Below are 24933 nucleotides of genomic sequence, written 5' to 3' on the forward strand. Positions count from 1 at the left end.
TCTTATTTGTAGCAAATTTTATTTTCAAATAACCATAAAAGGTATCCAATTACTCTTCAGATTAATTTATAAGATCATGCAAAATGTAAACAGAAAGTTCCAAAAGAAAAAAACGTTCCTGACAATTCTAATATGTGAGGGAAAAGTACACAGAAATGCACACCAGGAACTTTCTACATATGGCTAATACCTGGATCTTTACTCTTGCTTGAATTTTGTCATCTTAGCACAAGATAAAATGTAATGCAAAGAAGCAAAAATTAATCAAAGGGAAAAGAAACTTATTAACGTGATACATGATAAGGGAGGGTTAACCACATTAATATTCACAGAGAAATGTTGCAAGTAGGGAGTGATGTTAGATAAAATTATCTTATTCTGCAACACAGTCAAACGGAAATTTAGTTGTGGCAATAATGTTACGACTTACATCATATTCATAGATCTTTCCTTGAGTATCATGCACAGTTCTCAGCTTTCCCTGCCCCAACCTCATCTCCCACCCCCACCCCACTGCCAGGGAATCTCATAAAATAAAACGGAAATCTTCCCAGAGGGCATTTAAAATAATATTTTAAGTTAGAATTATAATTTGTTTTTAAAATAAGGTAAATCATATTATTATTCTGGAAAAAAAAACTGTTGTGAGGGCAGAGCAAGTATTATTAAAATGTTTAAAATCAACAGCAAGCCACTAAAAAAAAAAAAAACCTTCCTAGTTTTGACATTGGCTGGAAGCAAAGGCCTGCAGCTTTACATTAGAGGTGTTTTTATTTATTTTAATATTGACAGTTGGTTCCCAATTACTAAAAACAGAAACTAGATCTAAAGGGCCAATCCAGATTTATCTATATATGGTTTCAAAGAAAATTCAATTTCTTCAATTTAGACTAAGCCCTACTGTGCTTATTTCGCCCTGTTGTGGAGCAGACTACAAAATGCAAAAGCTATTGAATGACCTCAAGAGTACACAAACTCCCTACAAGTAAAGCTAGCTTTGTTTATAACACAGCTAAAATTTAAATAGCAAAACTTCATATAAAATTAGGTGTTTATATTTATTTTTTACAATAGTATCATCTCTAACATACTCTTTAAGAGCCTAGAATTACATGATTCCAAATTTCCATTCCAGAGCTTCCCAGTTCTAATGCATTCCACACAACACCCCTTGCAGTCACACTGCAACAGAAAATGAGATGATATTTATATGTGGCTAATAAAAAAACAATACTTTGACTCCCCAAAAGGGGGTTATTATAAAGGAATGTATGGTAGATTCCACTGGGATTTTCTAAATAAAGCTATTTATGTTTTAGGTGATGAAAAATCACCTAAGTTTTAAAAGTGTTTGCTTTGGGTCCATGATTATGGAGTTTTACCCTTATTTGAGGTATCAAAAACCTATCCACTATGTAAGTCAGTATTAAGGTGGCTGTTCAACCAAAGCACACAGACACTAACTCTCAGTGAAGCTTTTTGCCCAAGATCAATCTGCCAGAAGTTAGACTAACCCAGGCAACTGGGAGGTAGAAGCTATGAAAATTTAATGCCCTGCTCTCAGCTAAGAGGTCCACATTTTTCGATTCCACACTAAACAGTAAGTGTGCGGTTGCCGAGACTCAAAGGCTGCTTTACATCACAGTGAAGTGCAATAGACCTTCCAGCTCTGCCACACGCGTTCTCTTCCCACTCACATAATTAGTACTCCTATTTTTTTTATTTTTTAGTTTTTAAAAATGTGCCTGTTTCAAATTTGTATTATTTTTTTCAGATGTCTAATTTCAGTTATGTTCGTTTCCTCTCTGGTCTCTTCCTGCATCTCACATACCAGACAAATATTTAAAGGTCTGTAAAACCAGGCGAAGTTCCAAAATACTTCTAAATGAAATTGCCATAGGTGACAGAACAGGGAAAGAAGGCAAGGCTGCAGGGCAAAGATTTGAATAAACTGGCTGGAAATACATTGGAAAATCTATTTAAGTTGCTATAGCCATGGATGAGGTTTCAATGAGGCATAAACATTCAAGTTACTGACAAAACCAACATGCTTCATGATCACTCAAAATAGTCTACTTGTGGTGCATTGCTTTTCTTTTTTTATTAGTAAGTTGCTCTCTCTCCTTTAAAATTTTTTCTTTTTAGTGTTCAGGAAGTGAAAGCATTTAAGAAAACATTCAAAATTCTAAGAATACATGTAAGTGAAATATTTAATGTCTGTCATTCACAAAAGTTACATCATTTACATAGGGTTCATTCGTATATAATAAAAATTTCATCATAATGAAAAATTTTCTGGAAAGTATTTATACGTTAGTTTGTTTAACATATGCTTTGGATATACAGCTAAATAGGAATAGCTAAAAATTTATTCTTCAAATATTCCCTTTAACAATTAAAAAAACTTCATTCCTAAATATTTGTGTCTTTCCATTTGCTCCTGTGTCTGTAATAATCATATGTAACTTGAACTATGCAAAGATTGAATCTTTTTATAGTTCAGAATATATTTGTATACGTCAATAAATTTGTTCATTGCATAGCAAACATGTAAACTCACATAGGATCTATAAATTTTACCCTAGTAATCTAAAAATGTTGCTGAAATTTTATACAATAGTCTGTTCTAAGGTTTATTTTGTTGTAATTTGGGTTCACTTTGATTTTTACTTTTAATCTATGTGGCAATTGAATACAACAAATGAAAATAAGTCATGAAAAGGTAAAAACAAAGTAAGTAATTTTAACCTAGATTACCAGAATTTAATCTCATTATGCTGTTTGTATTTTTCATTAGTAAAACAAGTTGTAAAGGTACTGTGCTGCCTCTTTAAGAGTGTTCAAAATTAATTTCAACAGTGTGTGTTTAACATAAAGTTAACTATGTTTGCATCAAATAAATGTTTATTAATGAAAGCTATTTATCATACAAGAAACAGCAAAGATAAGTCATCATACAGAGGTGTACACTAGAGGTGACAGATGTAAAAGTGCATGCAGAGATTTCTGTTTAAAAAGGAAGTAATAAACAATAATACTAAAATTACTGGGTTTGGATCCCTATACTCTTAAATGAGTGATAGCTTTTCTTTGAATTTACAATTGGAAAATGCCATTAACAGGACTAATACACATTAGCAAGCAGGTGAAATGAATGTTTTTGGACTTTATTTTACAACTATTTGTGCTTGACAAATGTGTGAAATTTTTTTCAATAATAACTTTTTTCAAATATGGGGTGGGCATATTACTGCCAGGTTGCTCTGGTTTTGTACATGGTTTATCTAATTTTGTTTAAACAATATAATTTTAAGCCTTCAGTTGTGTTAGACACCATAAAGAACACAAGTTTTGTTAACATTCAGTAAATGACATTTAAGTCTCTCTCTCTCTCTCTCTCTCTTTTTTTTTTTTTTTTGGCTCAATAAATTTTTTAATGTATGATTATCATAACCTAATAGTGTCTTTGTCTTCACTGCAGTGGATTTCCGATCAAACTTTTCCCCTTCTTTTAATACTTTAGGGAATTTTCAAACGTCGGGATGTTTGGCTGTAATGCCCCAAGATTTGTTCTCCCTGAAAAAAATCATAGTGACAATTTATTAACTACAGAGCAACTTGGCTTTTAGGGGTCTGCAATTTCTATTTAGATTTACAAATACCCACTTGTGCTCAATAGACCTAACATAAAATCTTAATCATATTTGTTTATTTCCATGCAATTACTTTATCTGCTAATTAGCCTTTTTATTCTAAAAATTGGACTGAGTCAAATCAGTGGGGCATTACTTTTATTATAAGCAAATATATTTAAAGTATTTCTAGATGGAATTACATTGCATGTGCAACAATGTGTAACATTTAATATGAATCAGAAGTTCGGAAATCTAAAAGCTATTTGTATGTTTAATTTCTAAAAATTTTTGTATTACCATTTGAATAGCTTTTACATATAGATACTGGAACACACTAGTACAATTAAAACTTAAATAAAACTGATGGAAAATAAAACTCCTTAGATTCAAAATGGTTTATTCACACAAATTTAATAGGATATATCACAATTGTTTGGTCCATAAATATTTAGGGGAAATAGTTTCTATACAATGCATTTATCAATAAACAAAGAAACATGGACAATTTTGCTAGACCACTTACTGTACTATAAACACGAAGCTCAATATATAAGATTATTGAATTTATCAACTATATTTGAAAGAGTGCACAACGGCTTTCTATGACATGTTTGTTCCCTCTAACAGGATACACCATAAAAAGAGTTTCGGAAATAAGAGGTAAAACAGTACAAAACTAGTGAGGTGTCAAAAGGGCTTAAAACAGTTAATTTAACAAACAACACATATATCCTGATTTTTCACAAACTTACTTCCAAGTTATATCATAAGGCACATAGGAGAACTGAGTTATAATTAGTCTACTTAATAAAGTAGATCTATAGTACCATATATTGTTCTGTCAAAGAACAAAATTTATAAGTGTCAATATTTTACCTGTAAAAGTGTATTAATAAGATCTCAGCCTTACCAAGGTTGTTTGGTCTGGTTAGTGGTAAATGCCCAAAATGTAATAGAAATATGAAAAGTCAAGATTTAAGCTCCATATAAGATGATAACCATACTTGCTAAATATATAATGGCAATCACACCTTTCTTCTGTTACAGTGTTAACTTATCTTCCATCATCTTTTTTTAAAAAATAAGCTACTTTCTGTGCTAATTTTCTAAAGACCCTGAGCAAAAGTTACAATAATGCACTTTAATGTGGGCAGTGAACTGTCAATATGTAACCACACATTTATACAGCCAGAAGGACACCTTTAAAATCTATTAAATAGCCACTTGGACCACCAAAGGAGATGTAAGGGTCCAAAAAGTGGAGACTATGTGCAAAGTTATTCTTAACAATCCACCAAAGCAAGACATATATCTTGACTTCTTTTTTTATTTTTATTTTTTTAGGAAATCCACAATCTAATTGGTATTTAACTACAACAGAAGCGCAATAGATGAACGTTCACCACTGCCCAGACCGTTCAGATTTTAGCTTAAATTAAAAGGAAAAAAAAATGCTACTGTAAACTAGGAAATATATTCAGATCAGCATCCACAAGGCTTCTGAGTTTCTCTACTTTAAGACTAATAACTTCAAATCTCTAGTGTCAGAAAAGTTATTTTCAATACATAAGTCAACCTATGCCAAAATAAAACAAAACAAAACAAAACAAATTGTTGGTATTATTCTACCAGGCTGGGTTGTTTTTTTTTTTAACATTATTCATATAGAATGCCAGATACAATATCATGGTACAGCTGAACCCAATTATTAGAGCTATTAATTAAATTATACTGATTTTTTTTACTTCTTAAAAAATTATATTTTGCTTATTTCCATTTTCCCTGGGGAAAAAAAGTAACTTAGAAAGAATGGTTTCCAAGCTATTGTTTTTCACTTTAGGAGGTTAAAAGTATGAAATGCCAAAATCTATGCGGAGTTTTCATGGATACACAGGGAGCTTAAGTATTTTTCAAATGCTGAAAAACAACCAAGTAAAAAGTTTTTTGAGTTCCACATCCCGAAGAGAAGGAAAGGTCACATTCCTGTAATAGATCTCCCACCTAATTTATCATTACTATTTAAAACGTCTGTATTCCTCACTTAAATTAACAGTTTTGGTAAGAAATAAAAATACCCAAAACAAGTTTTCAGTTTTAAAATTTTAAAAATATAATGTTTTCAAAATTCCATAATCACAGGTACAATTGCAAGATTTAAAAATTAACTATTTAATTATCTGGTTCTTTATTAACCTAATCATTTAACTGGGAATATGATTATTTGCCCATAATAATACCACTCTTTTTTTTTTCTTCGAGATTCTGGAAATAAGTAACATATAATTTTAAGAGGCACTTATTAGAATTATCCAAAAACTCTCCTTACCAACTGAAAGACCTAATTAATTTTTTAAAAAATCCAAATACACTTCATAGACAAAATATATTCACTTAAAGGAGACGATACTGTAAACTCATTTGCCAAGTGGCTGCAGATGCTACACACCAAGCTGCTATTTTTATTCCCCAAATATCTTGTGGGTTAGAAGAAAAAAAAAAGTCTCGTAAATAATAAAATAATAATAATAATAAAAAGAAGAGGAAGAATTAAAAAAAAAAAAACCAATGTTAGAAAAGGTTCGTTAAGGTAGTTTGTGAGGGGCTTCCGGATTCGTGGCTGTCCATGTTAGAGGTCACGGCTGTCACTACAGTGATAGTGGGATTGGTCAGGTCTGTTAAAGTGGTCGCAGTGCCGGGTGGGGTGAGAGCTCCGCTGTCTGCTGAGGGGGGGGCCGGAAGCGACGTGCCATCAGCCTTATCAGCACCCCCATTCTCCTGCCGCAAAAGGTTCCTTCTGAATTTGGCTCGTGCGTTTTGGAACCAAACCTGCAAACCAATCCCAATGGATTTCTTTACCGATGTTCATTTTTATATTCCTTTTCTTTCTCTCTCACTTTTCCTTTTTTTTTTTCTTTTCTTTTTTTTTTTTTTTTTTTTTTTTTTTGTGATATATGTCTCTCCTTTTAAATATAATTGTGATTTTTTCGGGGAGGAGAGGGGCTTTTTTTTTTTTTTCCTTTCTTTTAAAACAGAGGTATTCAAGTAACACTACGGATTTATTCTCTCTCAACTGCACTTATTCCGCCCTCTGGCATTAACAGGTGCCACTTGGAACAACTGATGCTTACGTGGGTATACCATGGAAATGAACACATGGTGATCGAGCGGGGGAAATGCAGCGTGATTCCTCAAGTGTTCTATTTGAGAAGGGGAGGAAGCTGGGCCATTGAAACTATGGCAAAGTAAGAATCACTCATATGAAATGAACACCCCAGAAACAGACTTCAAGCCACTCGTGAGCCTAACACATGGTGAATATTCTTCACATAGGAAGGGCCACAGACCTCAAACAGCCTGAAACTATTTAGCAGAATTTCATATGCCTGCTATTTGTCACCAAGAAGTGAGAGAAGATCACAGGTACAGCGACCTATTATAATTTCATTAGTTATATGTTCTTACCCTGATAAGTTTAGGAAATCAATCGGACAGCAGAACTAACCCCCAGTATTTTGTTTTTAATTATGCTTGCTCCAATTGGTTGCTGAAACACTAACCATATTTTTGGCTTTTCAGAAGTGGAAAAAAGGATCCACCTGAAGCTGGAAGGTGAGTGAGGCTGCCAAAAATTCGCTGAGTTAAGACAGCACCAACAGGTCTCTCTCAAGTCTGTGCACTGAGCATAATATTAATGGAAATCCATAGAGCCACAGCCCGTGCAAATAACATCACTTGCATTTGCACAGCAGTGAGACAAGCCGGTCTGCCTTTGGAGGGCCCACGTCCACATATGCAGAGAGAATGTGGCTGTATTTAAAAAGACCCTGGGTCGCTGGGCACCCTCCAAGAAGCCCTTGCAAAAATCTCAGTACATCCTCTAGGGAGATAGGTAAGATCAACTGGTAAGAAGCAATATAGGGAAGAGCACTATTTTCACTGGCAAGGGAAAGGGAAATGTATGCACAGTCAATGATGGACGTGTCTTACCTGCAAAACTCTTTTGGTCAGGCCTGTTTTCTGGGCAAGCTGCTTGAGGTCCTTGGCATCTGGGTTGTGGTTGATGGCAAAGTAGGATTTCATGGTCCGGAGCTGGTGGTGCTTGAAGGAGGTTCGCATGCGCTTGGTCTTCTGCGAGGGTGGATAAGGCTGCTGGTCCCGGTCCAAGTGGTCTGCCTCATTCTCATTACAACCTGTTGCAGTAACAGTGAACAAAACAACTGCTCAATGGAAATTCTTGCCTTCGCTGACATGATGGCAGGCTGTACGACAGTGCTGTGGTAATAAAGGAGCAGTGTAAAAGGCTGTCAACCCAATTATGAATCGTATCTAAACAAAAAGAAAGAAGATAATTGCTAAAGTAAGCCAAACTCATCTGTTAATGTAGATCCAACCAAAGTTCATGGAATAGAAAAATATTAATGCAATCTTCTCTTTGGCTTAATGGTGGCTAGAAGAATTTGAGAATATGAACAAACCCTAAGCAGTAAAGTGGGAGTGAGAGAGACCTACGAGAGAGGAAGAAACCCTTTCCTGACACAGTCATGAGAAACAGCTCCCCACTGCCCACACTCACAGTGCTTTAAGACTCTACCTTTTTTCTGTATTTCTGGAATGAGACACGCTGTCCGAAGGTATTGTATTTTTGTCATGAGGAGTAAAGAAAAAAGTATTTGTACTTTCTCAAGTCTGAAAGTTTCTGAGAGCCCAACAACTAGGGAAGCATCTAGGTCAGTTCTAGCGGTCAGCCTTTTCTCGTATTGCTGGAGCTCTCTCAGTCGGGAAAAATGGGGAGAGAAGCTAGAACTTTAAAACTTGTGAATTTCTTATGTAAACATAAGAATATTATTTGTTCCACCTTTTAGCTATGACTGGTTAACACAGGGCTATACCAGAAAGAAAATATTTTTCCCCTGGAGTGATTTTAATAAATATTTCTGAAAGAAAATGAGCCCAGACTTCTCTGCACATGGTTCATGCCTGAAGCGCTCCCCACAGCTCACAGTTGAGAGACACTGGAGGTGCTTATTTCTAGGCTCAGATCTCAGTCCCTTTTCCTCCAGATGTATGTGAGTAGGCTGTGAGCTGTGCCCCTGGCTGGCCTGGCAGAGAGAGGGCGGCATTTTCTCTCCTCTTACAAAGACTTGCTCAGCACCCAGGGCAAAACAAGCCAGTCTTTGAAACCAGCCAAAAAGTCATTATCCCCAGGATGGAAAGCTACATATTTAAAGGGTCATTGCCAAGAATCTACTGGCTCTGCATAGGAAACACAATTGCAAAATGAAAACGTTTTTGTGAAATATTTACTGATTCAGCCACTTCACAAATTAAAGAGCATGGCAGTTTTTTTTTTTCCTTTAAACCCTTCCTTCAGATAGTTATCTGATATAAATTTAGATCTGATCATCCTGTCTTGTACTACTTTATAATAAAAAATGCAAAACCATCCTAATCAGGTCATTCCAGGGAGAAAGAAACCTGAATCTTAAAAATGGGAGGCATCCCTTAATATGAGCTCTTCCAATCGGCTTAACAAAGTGTTGTCTGACTGCTAGATAGAGTTAGAATTACTTTTTAAAAAATATTCAGCAAATCAGCATATTTACAGAAATACGTAAGTTTTATAATCATCAACCAAGAGGTCAGCCACATATAAAACTCACTTAACAAGATATTCTTAATGTAAAAAGACTAGGCACAAACAAATGTGTCCTTTGTATTTCCATAAGACGAATAAGCAGGAGGACACACTTGGCAAAAGAACAGGTGAGTTCATTGAGGGAAATGACTATACCATGTTCACCTTTGGATTGATACCCTGAGTCAAACACAGGGGCAGGAGCTCAAGAAGCATTCAATCAAGATGGTGGGTGCTCTGTTCATCAGTAAAATTACAGGTGAGTATTAATGCAAAATTAAATCAACTTGAAGTGGAATCCAAGTCAGATACACACATTCGAATGTGAAACACAGGCTCCTTAAACTCCACCAGTAAGAGTACCATATATCGAGGGACAACAGAAAGAGTATGCATTACATTTTATCCGATTTTGGCCCAGTGGGGATATGTCAAGTTCAAATATTCCACAGAATTGCACTTTCAATACCCTCAAATGGATGAAACAGCATCTCTATGACCTACTATAAAACTATACTTGTCTCCAGTAAACTGAGCTATATTTCATAACCAGATTATAAATATACCCACAAAAAATAGTCAAAGAGACACACATTAGTCATTGGAGGGTTCTTCAAGTAAGATTTCTTTTCTATCATATAATCTTCCCTGAACAACATGTAATCTTCCCTGAACAACACATCAAATTGAATTTTACACTTGGGACAGAAGCCTTGGTGTTTAAATAATCCCCTTAGCCATCTTTCCCCCCACTCCATACCAGGGTAATATATAAAAATAAATATGATTCCCAACTGCCTTTATAATCATTAATTCTTAAAATGAAGTTTACGAAAAATAGTTGTAGTAAGATTTGATGAAATTGCTTCCCTGAATACGCATTCTATATCCCTTATTGCTGATTAAAACTCAGCAGAGAACTTTAGTGTGTTAAATACAGTTGTAGCCTCTGATTCCACATAAAATACACAATCCAATGTGTGAGGAGATAGTTCGTTGGGTCTTTATTAAACAGATATTACTGTATGTGATTTTCCTGTGACTTATCTCATCTTACGCAACTTAATAGAGAACCGTACTTCTTCTACAGAGTAACAGTGCATTATCTGATATCATTTATGTTTAACTACACATGTATTATGTAAACTTACAAATGACCATGTGTCTCCAAGGCCTGTTTCTAAAGCCATAGTGAGCTCCCCGAATTATGAGATGAAATGATAACTCTTAAAACTGTCTTAAATATCTGCCTGTAAGTTCACATCTAGTATTGTAAAGTTAACGAGAAGGTCTAAGTATGTTATCTCCAGTCACTTATGCAGTGGTCAGCCACCCTCAAGTTAGCGTCCGCTGTGACGGCATGTAACCTTCTGAGAATTAACTGATTCCTGGAAGACCACTAGGGGTCAGTGCCAGGCTAATTTAACCACCGGGAGCCTTCAAAGTTTGGATAGGAAGAAAGGACCTAAGGAAAGGATATTTTAAGAAGCGGCAAAAGTTTAATCTCTCAATTAATGTTTAAATTACACACATAAGAGCTTCCTATCCTAAACTAAATCTTCTTCTCATCCCTGGAGGGCTTTATTTCAAGCTAGTGTTTCAGGTAAACTTCCCTCGTCTCTTTCCAAAATATCTGCCTGATTAACTTGCACAGAGAGATAAATGGAACTAGGGATATTCTCATTAAAAGGCATCTGCCCTACGTCAAGCGTTAGCTGGTCTTTGCCAAGTTTCACAACTTCTCTGAGATTCTTTGAATCACAAACATGTTTTCTGCACATTTTTAAAACATATCATTGTGTAAATTATACTTGGTTTAGTATCAACCATACCCTTTATGAGACTTGTTTACATTTAATGAGAGATGGCAGATAAAATCCAAAGAAGGCTAAAATAATGAGTTAAAACCCGATTAATTTTATTTTTTGCATTTTAGCATATGTTTAATTTGCCGAAGGATTTCTTTCCTTAGTTCTGTAGCAAAGTGGCATTAGATTCACAAGCACTGTTTTAAATGATGGGCTGATTTCTGGTCAGGCATCTTCAAACTAATTCCCATTGATAATTTTAACCTGATCTTTAAAATATATATACTATTTACTAGTATCTCTGGGAAAAGTACAGAAAGGATGGAGTAGCTGTTAACTAAGAGGCATCCAGTTTGTAGTGGTGGGAGGTACAAAGTTGGATTAAGGGAGCCTCAGCAATGTTTCCCTCCTTTGGGAGCAAGACAAAAGCAACCTTCTCTTCAACTTGTAGCAGCATTAATTTGCAAACTGAAGACCTAAGTGGCTCAGAAGGAGACTTGTATTCTTCTTAAAAATACATTTGTACTCTCTAGTTATTTTCAGAGAAGTAAAAGAATCTAAATTCTACTGTTCTTAAAGCTCCTTGGATCTAACATGAAGTAAGATCCAAGGTGAAATCAAATTTAGCTAATTAGATTAAATAAACAATCAATAAGTCAGGCTTGCACACTGTTGGGCTAGAAATCCTCACCCTTCTGGATTTTATCTGGGCTGAGAGAGCCCTTCTTTCACAAAACTCCATCCATAGTTGTACATGAGTGGCTCTCTCTCTCTCTCTCTGTCTCTCTCTCTCATTAGGGCCTTGGTGAGTGGCTTGAGATTCCAATGTCATCTTCTATTAATAAAGAACAATTAGTGCCCTGCCTGCCCTGCCCTGGGGACCACGCATCAAAGAAGATGAAGTAAGCCTACTGGGCAAAGTGGCCCCTAACCAAATCTCCTGTCCCAGCACAGCAGGGGCCAGTGTGAGGGCACGGCCACTACCAAGGGTTGGCAAAACCCAAGGCTTTGCCTGCTGCCCTTGCACAGACTGACCGATCCCATGAGATTTGCAGTGAGTCGGCAGGTCCTTTTCCTTCCGTCCAGCGACCCTGGCTTGCACCCCCTAGGGACAAGGGCTGCTGCACAGCGTTCCCCATTGCTCCCCGCAAGGCCACCCGCTGTGCTTGCCCGCGAAGAATTCTCCTCTTCAGTTAGATCAGGCAGTAGAGAACCCCAGGAGAGAACCTAAGGGAGGTCTGAGGAAGCGGCCGCTCATCCTGTGTGGGTTCCCCTGAAAACTCCAAACTCAGAGCAGGACTCCTAGCTCCAAACCCACACTGGCTGTGTGATCTTGGGCCAATCACTTAACTGGCTGGGCACTGTGCTTTACCACCGCCTAGCAACGTCAGGCATCATACCAGGCCCTGGGAACTGAAGAAAAAAACAGGCAGGATCCCGTGCTCTGGGGTGCCCATGTTTGGTATCCGGAGCGTTTGCGGTAATCGAGTGGGGTTGCCGTAATAGTCCTCAAGGTCCCTTCCAACACAATGGGTTCCCCCGTCCTGAGTTTCAGGCTGCTGAGATTCTCAGCCAGGTCTGGACCAGGGCACTGAAAGTCCTTAGGGCTCCCGAAAAGTTAGCCAGGGCTTTCTGAAACCTCTTTTCCAGTGACTGGGACTCAAGAAGAGCTTCTCTTCTGCTCAGAGTTAGATTACCATCTGTAGGGCCGATCACCATCCTCACCTAGAGAATGGGAAGTGGGGACAGGCCACCAAGAGTGGGAAACTGGTGCATGTGAGAGATTGACACATGATACGTGTTTTCCCCAAAGCAAGGAAGAATGTGTTCTTGACTTGTTTTTAACGAAGAGAGAGGTGGTTGAGTATAGATGAATGGCCTGAGATACCATTAAGCCTCCTCAGGGGGCCTGACCCGAAGGTTCTTTCAGTTTGCCAGGGATCTGGATGTCTGGATGGTCTATCGCACTGGGAATAAGACGGCTGGATGAATATCCTGACTTAGGAAAGAGACAGACCAGCTCAGCTGTGGAGAGTGATTCCCACCCCTACAGCGGCCTTTTGCCAAGATCAGGGATTACGTTTTTCAACACTCTTGCCAACTGTGTTCCTGATTAACTTTGGGCTGGTGACCACAGCCTCTGACCCTTCTAGACAGACTGGGGTTGGGCTCTGAGGATATTTTTTTCCTTCAGTATTTAGGAAACCTCCTCCAGGATCTATAATTTGGCCTCCACAAAGGAATTGCCCTGGGGCTGTTTTGCTCCAACTGGGAGCCAGAAACTAATGGGCTCATTAACTAATGGGCAACAAGGATTTGGCTCTGTCTGTCTGGGGGAAGTCACTACAGCCCCGTGGTTATGAATGTGTTTTTTTGCCACCACCTAAATAAAGTGCTGCCTCTCCTTCCCTTCCCCCTCCTTCTCCCTCTCTCCCTTCAGCCTGAGAGCAAGCTGTAGTGAGAACAGAGGCGTTGGGCAGAGCACCCTCTTGCAGCAAGCCCTTGGACGGGGAAGGAACTCTACGAGTTTTCCTCAGGGAAACTGAGGCCGGGACTGAGCTAGGGGTGAGGGTAGGGGGCACACCTGAGTTGTAATTAACGATGTCCACTCCCAGCGCTGGGCTCTTCCGCTTCCGGGGCCGCCCCTTCTGCACGGTGCCCGTGCCGTTGAAGTAAGGCAGGGCCAGGCCGCCGCTCTTGGCCGCCAGCTCCGTGTAGCTCAGCTGCGGTGGGTACTCTCCTTGCAAGAGGGTCTCGAAGTGGGCGCGGCAGTACACGAGGCTGTCCTTCATGCCGAAATGGTCGCCCGTGGTCAGAGTCTTGTTGCAGGTGGAGCAGGTGAAGCAGCTCAGGTGGTACACAGAGTCTCGCGCGCGCATGACCATCTCCGAGGCGGAAATGCCAAGGTGGCAGCGGGCACATCTCTGCACAGAGAACCTTCTGGAAGGAAACAGTTGAGTCAGGGCGCCAGTTGAAGCAAGGCAGAGCCATCTCCCACCCGCGACGCCTGGGCTTTGTCTGCAGTGGCCTGAGACTGAGACCTGAGAGGGTTCCAGGAGGGCAGGACAGTGGGCATTAATTTCATTTGCTCATCGACATTTTCCAATGAACCAAGACAAAGGATCCTGACATGAAAGTCAGAAGAATCGGGCAACTAAGCTTTAGTTTTCTTCTCTATAAAGTGAAAATTTAAAAATTAAAAATTAAAAGCAAACCAGCACTGGCTAACTCATAGCACTAGAACAGTAAATTGCCATGCCAAATGAAAACAGTTACTCAATTACAAAATATTCTGTGAATGAAGGAAGATATAATTATTCCTGGATGTGCGAGTGTGCGGGAAAACATGCGGACACAGTTCCGGAAAATGACAATTTTGTAGAGTTAAGGTTATTATTTTTTAACCACTTCTCTTGCTTGGGCTGAGAGCGGAGCTAAGTCACCTGCACGTAGTTCTGTCTTTCTCAATCCAGAAACATAACTGAGAAGAATCAATAAAGACGCCTGCCGCTGAGTTTTCTCTGCAATCTGGCGGACATGGTTGTAACTCGCGATAAAAGGAACTCGGAACTGAGTGGCTTGGGTTTTGCCAATGGCATGTAATCCTTGTCATAGTCATTTACAAAGTCTCCTGCCACCTGCAAAAAGCTAATTCTCTGTTGCTGCTTCCCGGGCCACTAGTTCAGTTTCAAGGCGCAGAACTTGCCCAATTCGTAGCAAGCGGAAAACAAAAACCCCTTCAAGTCTCGGTGGACGGAGACCATGTCAATTTACTCTTCCCCAGATTTCCCCAAGTTCTGCCAGCCAAGCTGAGAAGTGATGGGAGAGCGTGGTATTCACTGATAACGCGCTGGACCTTGAATGTCCCTCCCACCCGTCCTTACCGCCGGTCAGGGAGAGTGCAGCTTGAAGGCATGTGCAGTGGGTTTCCCTGGTCTCCGAAATGATAACCGCCCCGGAATGGGGCAAAAGGTGGGGGACGGAGAGGGGATTTCAGGCTCAGACAGATGGACCCGCCAGGTGTACTCGGGCATAAGAAGCGGGGTTTAGGGGAATACCTGTAGTAATCCTCCTTGCAGTAAATGCTACCGTCCTTGGCAAAGCAGGTCAGCTCGGACTCAAGGGCCAGCTTACATTCACAGCACTTCAGGCATCTCAGATGCCACTGTTTGTCCACAGCCAGCAGGTAGTACCTGTCCGAGATCTTGCCCCCGCAGCCGGCGCACAGAGCGGGCTTCTCCGGGCTGAGCGGGGGCATGCCCTGCAAAGCAAGCACACCGCAAGGCTGAGAAGGGCCGGCGGTGTCGCCGCAGGACGCGGGGTTCTCCCCCAGGCAGAGCGATCCCAGGGCGTGCACTGAGCGCGGCAGGGGCCAGGGGCCACTGCACAAAGGCAGACGTCGGGAGGGGGGAAACATTTGTCATTTCTCCCTTTGCGGCTTGCTCGCTTTCTTCCGAGTCTGCCTGAACCGGTGTTCGCGTCCTCCCGGGACTATTAACCTCAAGACATCTCGGCCATCCCGAGCCTCGCTTAAAACGGACTGGGAGAATTTTTACTGGTGATAGTTTCCTAATTCAAATAATTACTCGGGCGTAAGAAGTGGGGTTTAGGGGAGTACCTGTAGTAATCCTCCTTGCAGTAAATGCTAAAAACTGTGGCTTTCGACGCACACAAAATAAACAACCGAAATGATTGCGCAGGGAAAGGAAATCTGAACCAGCACAGGTTATTTTTAAACAAACAATATTATAATTCGATTTCTCTAAATTCTTACAAGCAGCATTGAAATCAAAAGCAAAAGGAAGATTATTGGACCTGTGCTCATAACTTGGTCGAGATTGTTTTGATTGAGATATATTTGTCAGACTCTGATGCTCCCTAATTTTCAGGGCTATTGGCCCCGTTCCCAATAAGGGTGTGAAGTGGCTGTTCCCAAAGAGGGTCCGTTGTCCAGTCCCCTCTGTACAGCCCCCTCCTTCCCTAGCAGCAGCAGCGTCCTGAGACCTTTGTCTTGAAAATCTGTTTAGTGCCCAAGTTAAGCTTCCCTCCTGGGTCCCCACTGACCCGACCGAGGACTGTAAGCCCCACCCTGAGGACCCCAGAGCCCCTGCAAAATTTGGGTTTGGGTTTATTTGTTTTTAAACGTGATGACCAGAAAAAGGGGAAAGAAGTTAACCTCCGGACACTTCCCTCAAGACCAGCAGAAATGGGTTGAACTTCCCCCACGAAATTTCAGAGGGCCTGCAAAAGTAAAGTTTAGCCCCTTACTCCGACCAGGGGCGCCGGCACTGAATGAGGGTCACAAATATAGACACCTTCACCAGTTGGGCTACCTGGCCGGACCCAAAGTCCCGCTGAGAGGCTAGAGCAGTCTCCTGATTAGTTTCGGCTACAAGTCTTGGTGTGGCACCAAAGGACCTACACAGCTATGTTTTACTGAAATCATTTCCGGAGACTTCTGTAGTTTCCCCCGCTCCCGTTAGTAACCTGGTAAGGGAAGCAGTTCGATAAGTAATCGGTTTTCTTTATTAAAAGGACATGACTTAATCATTACGGATAGTAGAAACAGTGGTAGTTGAGTAGCCTGAGTTTCTACTGGGCGGGCTCCTCCGTAAGTTTTATTTGATTTCCCCCTAGACATGACACCCGCCCGGCCCCGGCGCTAAACGTACTGCTGTCTCCATAGAGGGACTGAGTCTGGATGCCAGAACCCATGAAAATCTCTCGGTTAGGGTCGCCAGCCCCGAGCTTCTGGAGAACTAGGAGCGACTCAGTGGCGTCTGAACCTACTCCAAAGGTCCGGTCATCGGGCCCAGAGGCTAAGGCCACCTGGGCTTCTGCTTGGCTCGAACGCCGCGGCAGCGCGCAGTCGTCCTACCGCTTGCGCCCGGCTTGCCCTCGGAGCTGCGGATCCTCGCCGGGGAGACGCCCGCCCCGGAATCGAGGAACCTCGAGGTCTGTAGAAGAGAACGCCCCCACCGCCCACTCCTCCTCCCAGCTCCTCTCCCTGCTCTTTCGGAATCGGCTGCGACAGAGGATAGCCAGCTAGTACAGACATTTCAATTCGGAAACAGGGACCGCTTCTTGGCCCTGCAGACTTAAGTGGACGGGAGAAAATCCACCCGCCAACCTCAAGCAGATGTCTCTGCGACCCGCCGCCCCGACCTCCACCGGCCAGGCAGTCGGCTTGGCTTAACCGAGGGCGCAGGGGTGCCGGGCTCCCGCCGCGGCGGAGCCCTTCCTTACCGCGTCGCGGCCGTTGAGCTGGGCGCCTTTGGCCAGACGGGCCTCAGTCTTGGATCTGCGCTCCATCTCCTCCATGATGCCTTGGATGTGGCCTCCGGAGATCCCGTGGAAGAGCATGGCTGGGGGGCGAAAAGGACACGAGTTGTCTTCTGCTCGGCACCCCACTATTTCCATATACACACGCCTGGGGCTCTCAGCTCATCCGAGTGAAGGAGGCTAGGGACCCGAGAGGGCTGCGCTGTGGGAGCGCAGAGACGCTCGGGGACGGAGGGAAAGAGGGAGAGAGAGGAGGAGAAAGACCGAGTGGAAATCCGTCTGCTCGGGGGGCCGGGGAAGAAGCAAAAAGAAGTGGAAATTGGGGGAGGGGGGAAGTTCAGCAGCTCCCTGAAGGAGAGATGTGCAGAAAACAAACAAACACGGGCGGAGGGGAAAAGGCGTAGAAGGCAAATCTTACTGCTCTGAGAGATCGAGTTACTAATGGGAAACAACTGCAGCGGGTGGGGGGGGGGGGGGAGAAAACAAAATCTGGTGAAGAAAGAAAATAGTTTTGAACACAAAGAAAGAAAAAGAAGTGCTGTTTTCAGTGTTCCCTGGATGCTTGCAAGTTCCCAGTGCCTGTAGGTTGGGTTGGGGACTGCTCCTGCCTGAGCTGCGTCCAATTTGTTAAGAGACTAAAGCCAGCCCATTTTTGATAATTTAGTAGGAGGAGTTCTCTCCCCGGAGCTGCCACGGATTTTTATTCAGACAACAAAGACCTGTCATACTCCTCTCAACCCCCTGGTGATGGGCAAGCAGGACAAACATTACAAAGGGGTGGGGGGATGGAGAGAGAGCAGGGAGGCAGGAGGAGGGGGCATTTACCTACACACACACACACACACACACACACGCACACACACACATCCTTCCAAGAGTTCCCAGAAGTCATGTTTTAAAGGGGAAAAGGAGCTCTTCTTGTCCCCACCCTGGTGCGGGAGGCCTAGAACCCGCCTATTTGATCCGAGTTCAAGATCAGACCTTGGCTCGGGACACGCAGAATATCAACTCCACACTTTGGGTTTCCTCCTTGTGGACTTTTTCATCCCCAGCCTACAGGAGTGTCACCCGAAATACGTAAATACTGAGCTGAAATGTAAGCACTTTACTAAAGTGGAAATAATGCTGGTTCCTCTCCTCCCCATCCCATCTTCCTCGACCCACTTTTTAAAAGCAGCTGTCTGGCAATTCATCCCTTTGGCTCACCTTCTTGAGGGCCCGAGACCCTACTAGGTGCTGGCTTCTTCCAAAGTGAAAAGGTCGTTTGGAGCATCTCCATTTCTCAGGGTTACTTTTGGCAAAACAATTTTCTTCGAGAAAATCAGAGTATCAGAATGTCGAGGGCAGAGCACGGACCTGTACACATAGGTATGCAGCTGCGTCTTGGGGTAGGGCGGCTTATTCTCTTCCCTGGTTCAGGTTGGAAGGAAAGCTGCCGGAGACTAATGTCTCATTTGAAACTTGCCAATGTGGGCAGCGGCTTGGGGACTCCCGGGAGCTTGGCGCCTGCCCTCGCGGGACTGGGCGCTGGCCCCATCGCATGCTGCTCCCACTGCCCTGGCAGGACAGGGGACCTGTAAAACTGGGCGTACCCGCACACTCTGAAGGGTGTGAAAGGGGCTCTTTGCCGTGGAGGAGGGGAAGGTGAGAAGTGACAAGCAGAATGGCAGACCTGCTCCTCACAAGAGGTGGGATTGTTCTGTCGCCCTCTGTTCCCGGGAGCGGCGGCCCCTCCCCGGCCCCATTAAAAAGTGTCCACAATACTCTGATATTGTCGATTCATTCAAACGGCCGGAGGCCCCCTGGGGGTCCGAAGCGCAGCGCGGCGGCAGGAACGACGCGGCTTCACCCGGAGAGGAGGACGCGCGGGCCGCTGCCGGCTCCCTTCGTGCCCGCCGTCCGCCTGCGTTCGCCGCTGCCCCCCGCCGCCTTTCCCGGGACTGCGGTGCCTGCGTCCTGGCACATCCTAGAAACCTCAGAGGGGCCGCCGGGCCGCACACCCGCTTCCCTCTGCCCGGGGGAGCCCGACAGGGAACTGTGGCCAAAGCTAGAAAGACGACGGGAGAGAAGCCAGGGAGAGAGGGAGAGAGGGAGGGAGGGAAGAAAAAAGGAAGGGAGAAGATGAGGAAAAGGGGAAGGAAGGAAGGCAGGGGTAAAGCGAGGGAGGGAACGACCCCAGTGCGGCAGCCTGACTTCCTGTCCCAAAGCGCTGCCTTCTGAGCTGCTGGAGTGGCCTCTTCCGTGAAACTCAAGACTCCACTGCTTCCCCTCCTTTTTTCTCAGGGTCAAAAATAATGTTATTTGCAGACTGGACGCAGTTTAGGTCCTCCGGGTGCCAGAATGCAGCTCATAAAGCACAATTTCACACAAAAATGAAGCCAATCAAGTGAACTAAGCTGGAGACATCCCCCTCCTCCTTACTTTGGCAGCTATACCTGACAGCAGGGCTGCTATTTACTGTAAGTAATGTAATTAGCCCCTTTGGATGGGAATCAATGAGCTTTTCAAACCCACGTGCACACAAGAAGGGCCCCGAGGAGGGGCTGGGGGCAGCAGTCCTTTCAGAGACAGCAGGTCCTCTCACAAAGGGGCAGATTGCCTTCACTCAAGTCAGAGGCTAAACTGACTCAGAGCTGGAGGAGGAGAGGGAGAAAGAGGAGGAGGAGGAGGAGGAGGAGGAGGAGGAGGAGGAGGAGGAGGAGGAAGAGGAGGAGGAGTCTCTGAGAAGTCCCCTCAGTCAATTCACCCAAGGAAGCTTCAGTCAAAAAGTTAAATACAGGACCTCAACCTGCTTTGTCTAACTGCTTCGTGCTAAACCCTCTCCCAATCCCAAAATGGGGGTGTTTGAAATTAGGTTTGGTTCTTGTTGCATGTTGGCCTGCTCAGCAAAATCAGCAACAAAGAACGCAAGAATACCACTGCTTCCTTGCAAGAGATAAAACTTTGGAGACGGCATGCAGGGAAAGTTAAACACCACCAGGAAAAAGCCAGAACTTAACAGTCTCCAGGGAAGCCAAACACGGAAGTCCTGTAAGCCCTCCAGTCACCCATTCATTCTTCTATTCCACACATATTCGTTAATCATCTAGGTACAGGAAAGGCAGAACACCTTCTGCAATCAGTCTCCAAGTTGAAGCCTGCTCTTATAAAACCCAAGTTATAAGTTCCTGTATCCAGTGGCATTTGCTGCTTCCCGTAAAGAAGCAGACTGCCAGGATTCTTCCTTCTCAGTGAATGCAGGAAATCTGGAGAAAGCTGGGGGTGGGGCGGGGGCCCGCTGGAGTTTGGGAGGTCCTTGTTAGCTCTGCGGAAATAGGTCCCGGTGGCTCCAGCCCTGCCTCCTCCCATAGCTCCAAAGGAGGAAGTCCATGAAGATTGGGAAGGAATGCCCTCAAATTGGGTGTGCGACCCAGGGTGTTCTGTTCTTTTTGTTTTCGAGCCCCCAAGAGAGACTGCCTAAGAGCTCCCTCCACTCCTCATTCTCAAAGGACTTTAAATAAGCGCTTTAAATAAGGAGAGCATCTTTGTAGCTCTACCTCCTTTCACCTCTCCAGCAGAGGGGCTGAGGCTGGCGGCTGGGGACAAAACAAACGTGTTCCTCCTTCTCCCAATTCTAGGCTGAATGGTCCGCAAGTGTTCTATAATAATTTGGGAGTTCACTTTTTCAGTTCCTAGGGCTGAGCCCCTGGCTCACTCGATGGGACAGGTGCATGTGGCTCGCGCCTGCCTGCCTCGGGGATAGGATCTCAAGTCTCCTCTGAATTCAAAGCTCTACCAGGAATCCCGCCACCAGCACTGCCTTCCCTCACAACCGAGCACAGGCAGTCCACTAAGCTTTCTTTCCTTTCTATTCCGACATCGTCCATCCCGCTACTGTTGCCGCTTTTAGGAAAGTGGAGAGCGGGACTCTAGCGGAGCATAGTAGTTGGAACTGGGAGTTCGGAATCCTAGAAGCTCTATGAAGGTCAAGAAGACCGCAGCGTCCTTGACCCGGGCTCAAGCCAGTCCACATGGGCAAAGAACCCGAGCCCAGTAGAACTCCTCAGCGGAGAGGAAAGGGAAGGTAAACCCGCGGGACAGTTAGGGTTGAGAAAGGAAGCGACCCAACAAATGTGCATCTTTTGAGAGCAAAGGTGACTTAAGGTCTTTTTCTTCCTGAATTTTAGAGGCCATGATTCTGTGCCTGTAGTTTGCCCTGTAAAGAAGCTGGCATCACTTTTCCTCCAGACCCGGTTAAGCTAGTTAAGGAGCCCCTTTGGTCTGAAAGGTGCAGCTCTTAAAACAGTATCCAGCTTCTGGCACTGTCCTGAGCACCCCAAGGCCCAGTGAAAAGCCAGTGTCATCCTGAGGCTGGGAACCACGCGTTCAGCGCCCTGTCAGCTGGCCCTGGATGCCCGAGCTGCGCTGGATGGAAGGTGAGCGGATGACCAGGACGCGCTGGGGCCTTTCTCTTGGCAGTGGAGACCGCGATTCTCTATGTGCAAAACTTCCCCCTACACTGAGGTTGGCAGGTTCATACCGGGGCTGCTACACGGGTGTACTTCTGATCCAGTACTACTCCAGGGAGTCTCCCGCAAGACAAATGGGAGTGAACCAAGCAGAGCTGGGACAGGGGAGCTCGGCTGCCTGGAAAGGGGGACCCAAGGTCACGCTCCAGTTGCGAATCCTTGCCAGCCTTTCGCTGGGCGCTACTCCCCGACCAAGGCCCTGCTCTTTTGCGCGTTTCTCTGCCTACCCTCACCCTTTGCTACTAAAGAGCCTCTCTCCAGCTTTTGCTTCCTTCGAACCTCTGTCCTCTGTAGCCCCTGGGTTCTTCTCCAAAGGGGCCGCCGCCAAGTCTAGAATACCAGGCTTCTGAAATCTGATGCCCTTTTACCTGAGATGTGTTGCACCGCCTGCCCTTCTCTCCCCAGAAATGAAGGGAGAAGTCCCTCACGGTGCCCGCTGAGATCAGACGCAGAAACGGCTGCGCTGGGTCAGGACTGAACAACAACAACAACAAAATGTGGGTGAAGCCAGTTTCCAGTGAAGCCCTACACGGGCGAGAAACGGTGTCTTCTCGCCCCCCTGTTCCATTCCTTCCAAGAAAAAGACATGTCCCTTGCGCCACTGACTGCTGGAGGATCAGTGGAACCAGCATCTCCGCCTGGCGCCCAGACCCTGATCCTGAGGAAAGTCAAAGGCAGTCAAAGAGAAAGACAAAATGAGGGAGACGAAGGTTTGAGGAATCCCATCAGGAGACTCTGAAAGAGAATGGGTATTTTTAAGCCTACGAAGCGCGGTTTAATTTTTAGGACAAACGCACACTCCTTTTCCTTCCACCCAACGAAGGCGCGCACACACGCACACACACTCACATGATATACGCACAGGCCCAAGGGGCAGAGAACATCAGAAGGAACCTGCCGCGTAACTCACCTGCCTCTAGAGTGGTACCGTTCAGCATTCTTAGAGGAAAAGGACTGGATCACGCCGTAATGGTGGTTGCACTGGCAGAGAAAAGCCGAGCGTCAGCCCGGCGGTACGGCCAGGCTTTCCCAAGCACCTCCCAGCCGGTGGGGCGCGTCCAAACCGCTCCTCCCGCGGAGACCTCAGGTAGGGACGCGGCTTGGAGCCAAGCCGGCCCTTCCTCGGGTAGGCTCCCAAGACGTCCCTGGAACTCCCGGCCGTCCGAGCGCGCTCCGAGGGCAGAAAGCTGCTCGGACTAAAACATCTTCATCAGGGTCTTACCTTGAGGTCCGATGTCAGACGTTTCCTGCACAGGAACTCGGTTCTCGGCGAGGAAAGGCGGGAGGCGGCGGCCAGAGGTGCGGGCCAGTCCCCGCGTCTCGCTGAGTGTCCCTCTGTTAATCTAAATAAATAAATAAAGCGTTGGATGAAAATTAATTTCTCCCTCCTCTCTCCCCGCCACCCTGTTGGAATTGATCTGATTCCCTCACCTCTGACCCTCAGCTCTCTCCACCTGTCTTTTATTTTCTGTTTATGCTTCCAGATAGGGGGTGGGGGGGAGAGGAAAGGGTGGGCAGAGGGCACAGACGCGGGCCGGTGCCCAGAGAAACGCTCTGAGGCTGCGTTCAGCCCTTCCAGACTCTCAATAATCAGAGGAGGTGTTAATGGAGGACTCTGCGGTAACTGAACCTCGTAAAGCCCAGAGCGTCCAGCGGCTGGGGCGCAGCGGGGGGGGCTGGAGTCCAGCGGAGCGCCCTGGGCTCCCGGCCCCACAGCCGGCCTTTGCCTCCCTGCAGTTTGTACCTAAAAGATGCTGCCGCCAGCTGGTGCCTGCATAGACGGTGAATGGGCGGTAGCTCCTGCAGGGAAACTAGGCTAAGCCATTGATTGTTCACCCACCGCGTCCCCGCCTTCCCCTCCCGGTCCCTCCCTCACTCTCCGCGGTCCCGGGCTGGGTGTCAGGAACCCAGCACTCTGGGGAGTATTCTGCACTCAAGGTCGGCGTTTGCGACCGGGTCAAGAGAGCCTGGGCATCTCTTCCTCCCAGGCCCCGGCCAGGGGATGGGGGTGGTGATTAAGCTTCAGGGAGAAAACCCGCACTTGGACCCTGGCAGGCAAGGGATCGAGGGGAAGCAGCCAGACCTGGGACGGGGCGGAGGCCTCTTTACCTGGTCTCAGGTTCCCGAGGGGCTGCGTTGCCCCGGGCGCAGTCAGGCCGCGGGAAAGTGGTGGGAGAGCCGGGAAGCTGGGCCTCGGGCCAATTATTTACCCATTCCCCCACCCGGTGCGCCCCTCACTGTTGGAGATGGGGAGGCGGGGGATTACAGCAAGGCTCCCGCGCCGGTGGGGAGGAGAGTATGAGCAGTGAGATTGGCTGCTCCAGGATGCTGGTCCGGGTGATGGTGCCGCCCTCCCTACCCGCCCCTCCTCCACGTGCCACCATAGCTACTCCTTGGCGATGCGTGGAGTGGGTCCAGGGCGCAGTGGGCGGGGGTGGGGGACACCCGCTTGCCTCCCAGCCGCTTGAGAAAACTGCGTGGGATTGGGGCTGCACGTGGGGCACATGCGGGTGGACGCCGCCTCCACACCTGCCCCACAAGCTCCACCATACAGTTTAGGGTCTGTAAGGAACAGATTAGGTGCTGCGAACCCGAGCTCCCTGGCTTTCTCTTTTCATCCCAAATCCCGGAATGTAGCTCGGACTAGATCTCTCTTCCTACCTAAACACTTGGCTTCGCTAACTAGTTCCACCAGCCAGTCAGTCCCAACAGTTTACCTTTTAAGCTCCCCCGCCCTTGACTTTCCTCTTTCCGCCCCGTCCTCCTTAGCTCTTTCTTCTGGAATCTCCCCTATCTCGGTCAGGTTTCGCAGCCAAAAAGGGACAGTCCTCCCGGGTTCATCTTCTATGCTCATCAGCGAGGCCATCTGATGGATGGATGGCGATAGCCACCCGAAAACGCTTGGGTGCTTTCAACTCATCCCTGTCCAAACCAACCGGATTTAACCTCTTTGCGGTCACATACCGTTTTAGGTATTTGGTAACGACATGCATTCTACACACACACACACACACACACACACACACACACACGCACACACACGCAGACGCACACACACTGAAGTG

At 45.4% G+C, this 24933-nt stretch overlaps 1 protein-coding gene across 5 annotated transcripts; it reads right to left on the minus strand.

Annotated features, from left to right (window-relative positions):
* On the minus strand, positions 1-22874 carry LHX9 (LIM homeobox 9). 5 transcript variants are annotated; one of them, XM_003944141.4, is made up of 6 exons: positions 22779-22874; positions 17325-17443; positions 15137-15339; positions 13663-14018; positions 7623-7825; positions 1-6461 (listed from the first exon to the last, which is right to left on the minus strand). In XM_003944141.4, the coding sequence occupies exons 1-6, from the start codon at positions 22804-22806 to the stop codon at positions 6204-6206; spliced, it is 1167 nt and encodes a 388-aa protein (XP_003944190.1). In that variant the 5' UTR covers positions 22807-22874; the 3' UTR covers positions 1-6203. The 5 variants fall into 5 exon arrangements, with proteins under 5 accessions (XP_003944190.1, XP_010330312.1, XP_039322334.2 ...); XM_039466400.2 differs by lacking the exon at positions 22779-22874 and adding an exon at positions 18567-19235 and having other exon boundaries at positions 2777-3576; XM_074385747.1 differs by having other exon boundaries at positions 3472-3576; positions 22779-22806.
* Positions 22875-24933: the final 2059 nt, after the last annotated feature.

This window comes from Saimiri boliviensis, chromosome 14, assembly GCF_048565385.1.
Source record: "Saimiri boliviensis isolate mSaiBol1 chromosome 14, mSaiBol1.pri, whole genome shotgun sequence".
Classification (NCBI taxonomy): Eukaryota; Metazoa; Chordata; class Mammalia; order Primates; family Cebidae; genus Saimiri; species Saimiri boliviensis.

Bases quoted from the DNA above. Each gene is read 5' to 3' on its own strand.
- LHX9 (XM_010332010.3), bottom strand. From the start codon at position 17,498: ATGGAAATAGTGGGGTGCCGAGCAGAAGACAACTCGTGTCCTTTTCGC. The intron at 7,826-13,662 runs GTGTGCCCCCTA...TTACTGCAACAG, and splicing joins CATCGTTAATTACAACTCAG to GTTGTAATGAGAATGAGGCA. The intron at 6,462-7,622 runs GTAAGACACGTC...ATTGGTTTGCAG, and splicing joins TGACCAAAAGAGTTTTGCAG to GTTTGGTTCCAAAACGCACG.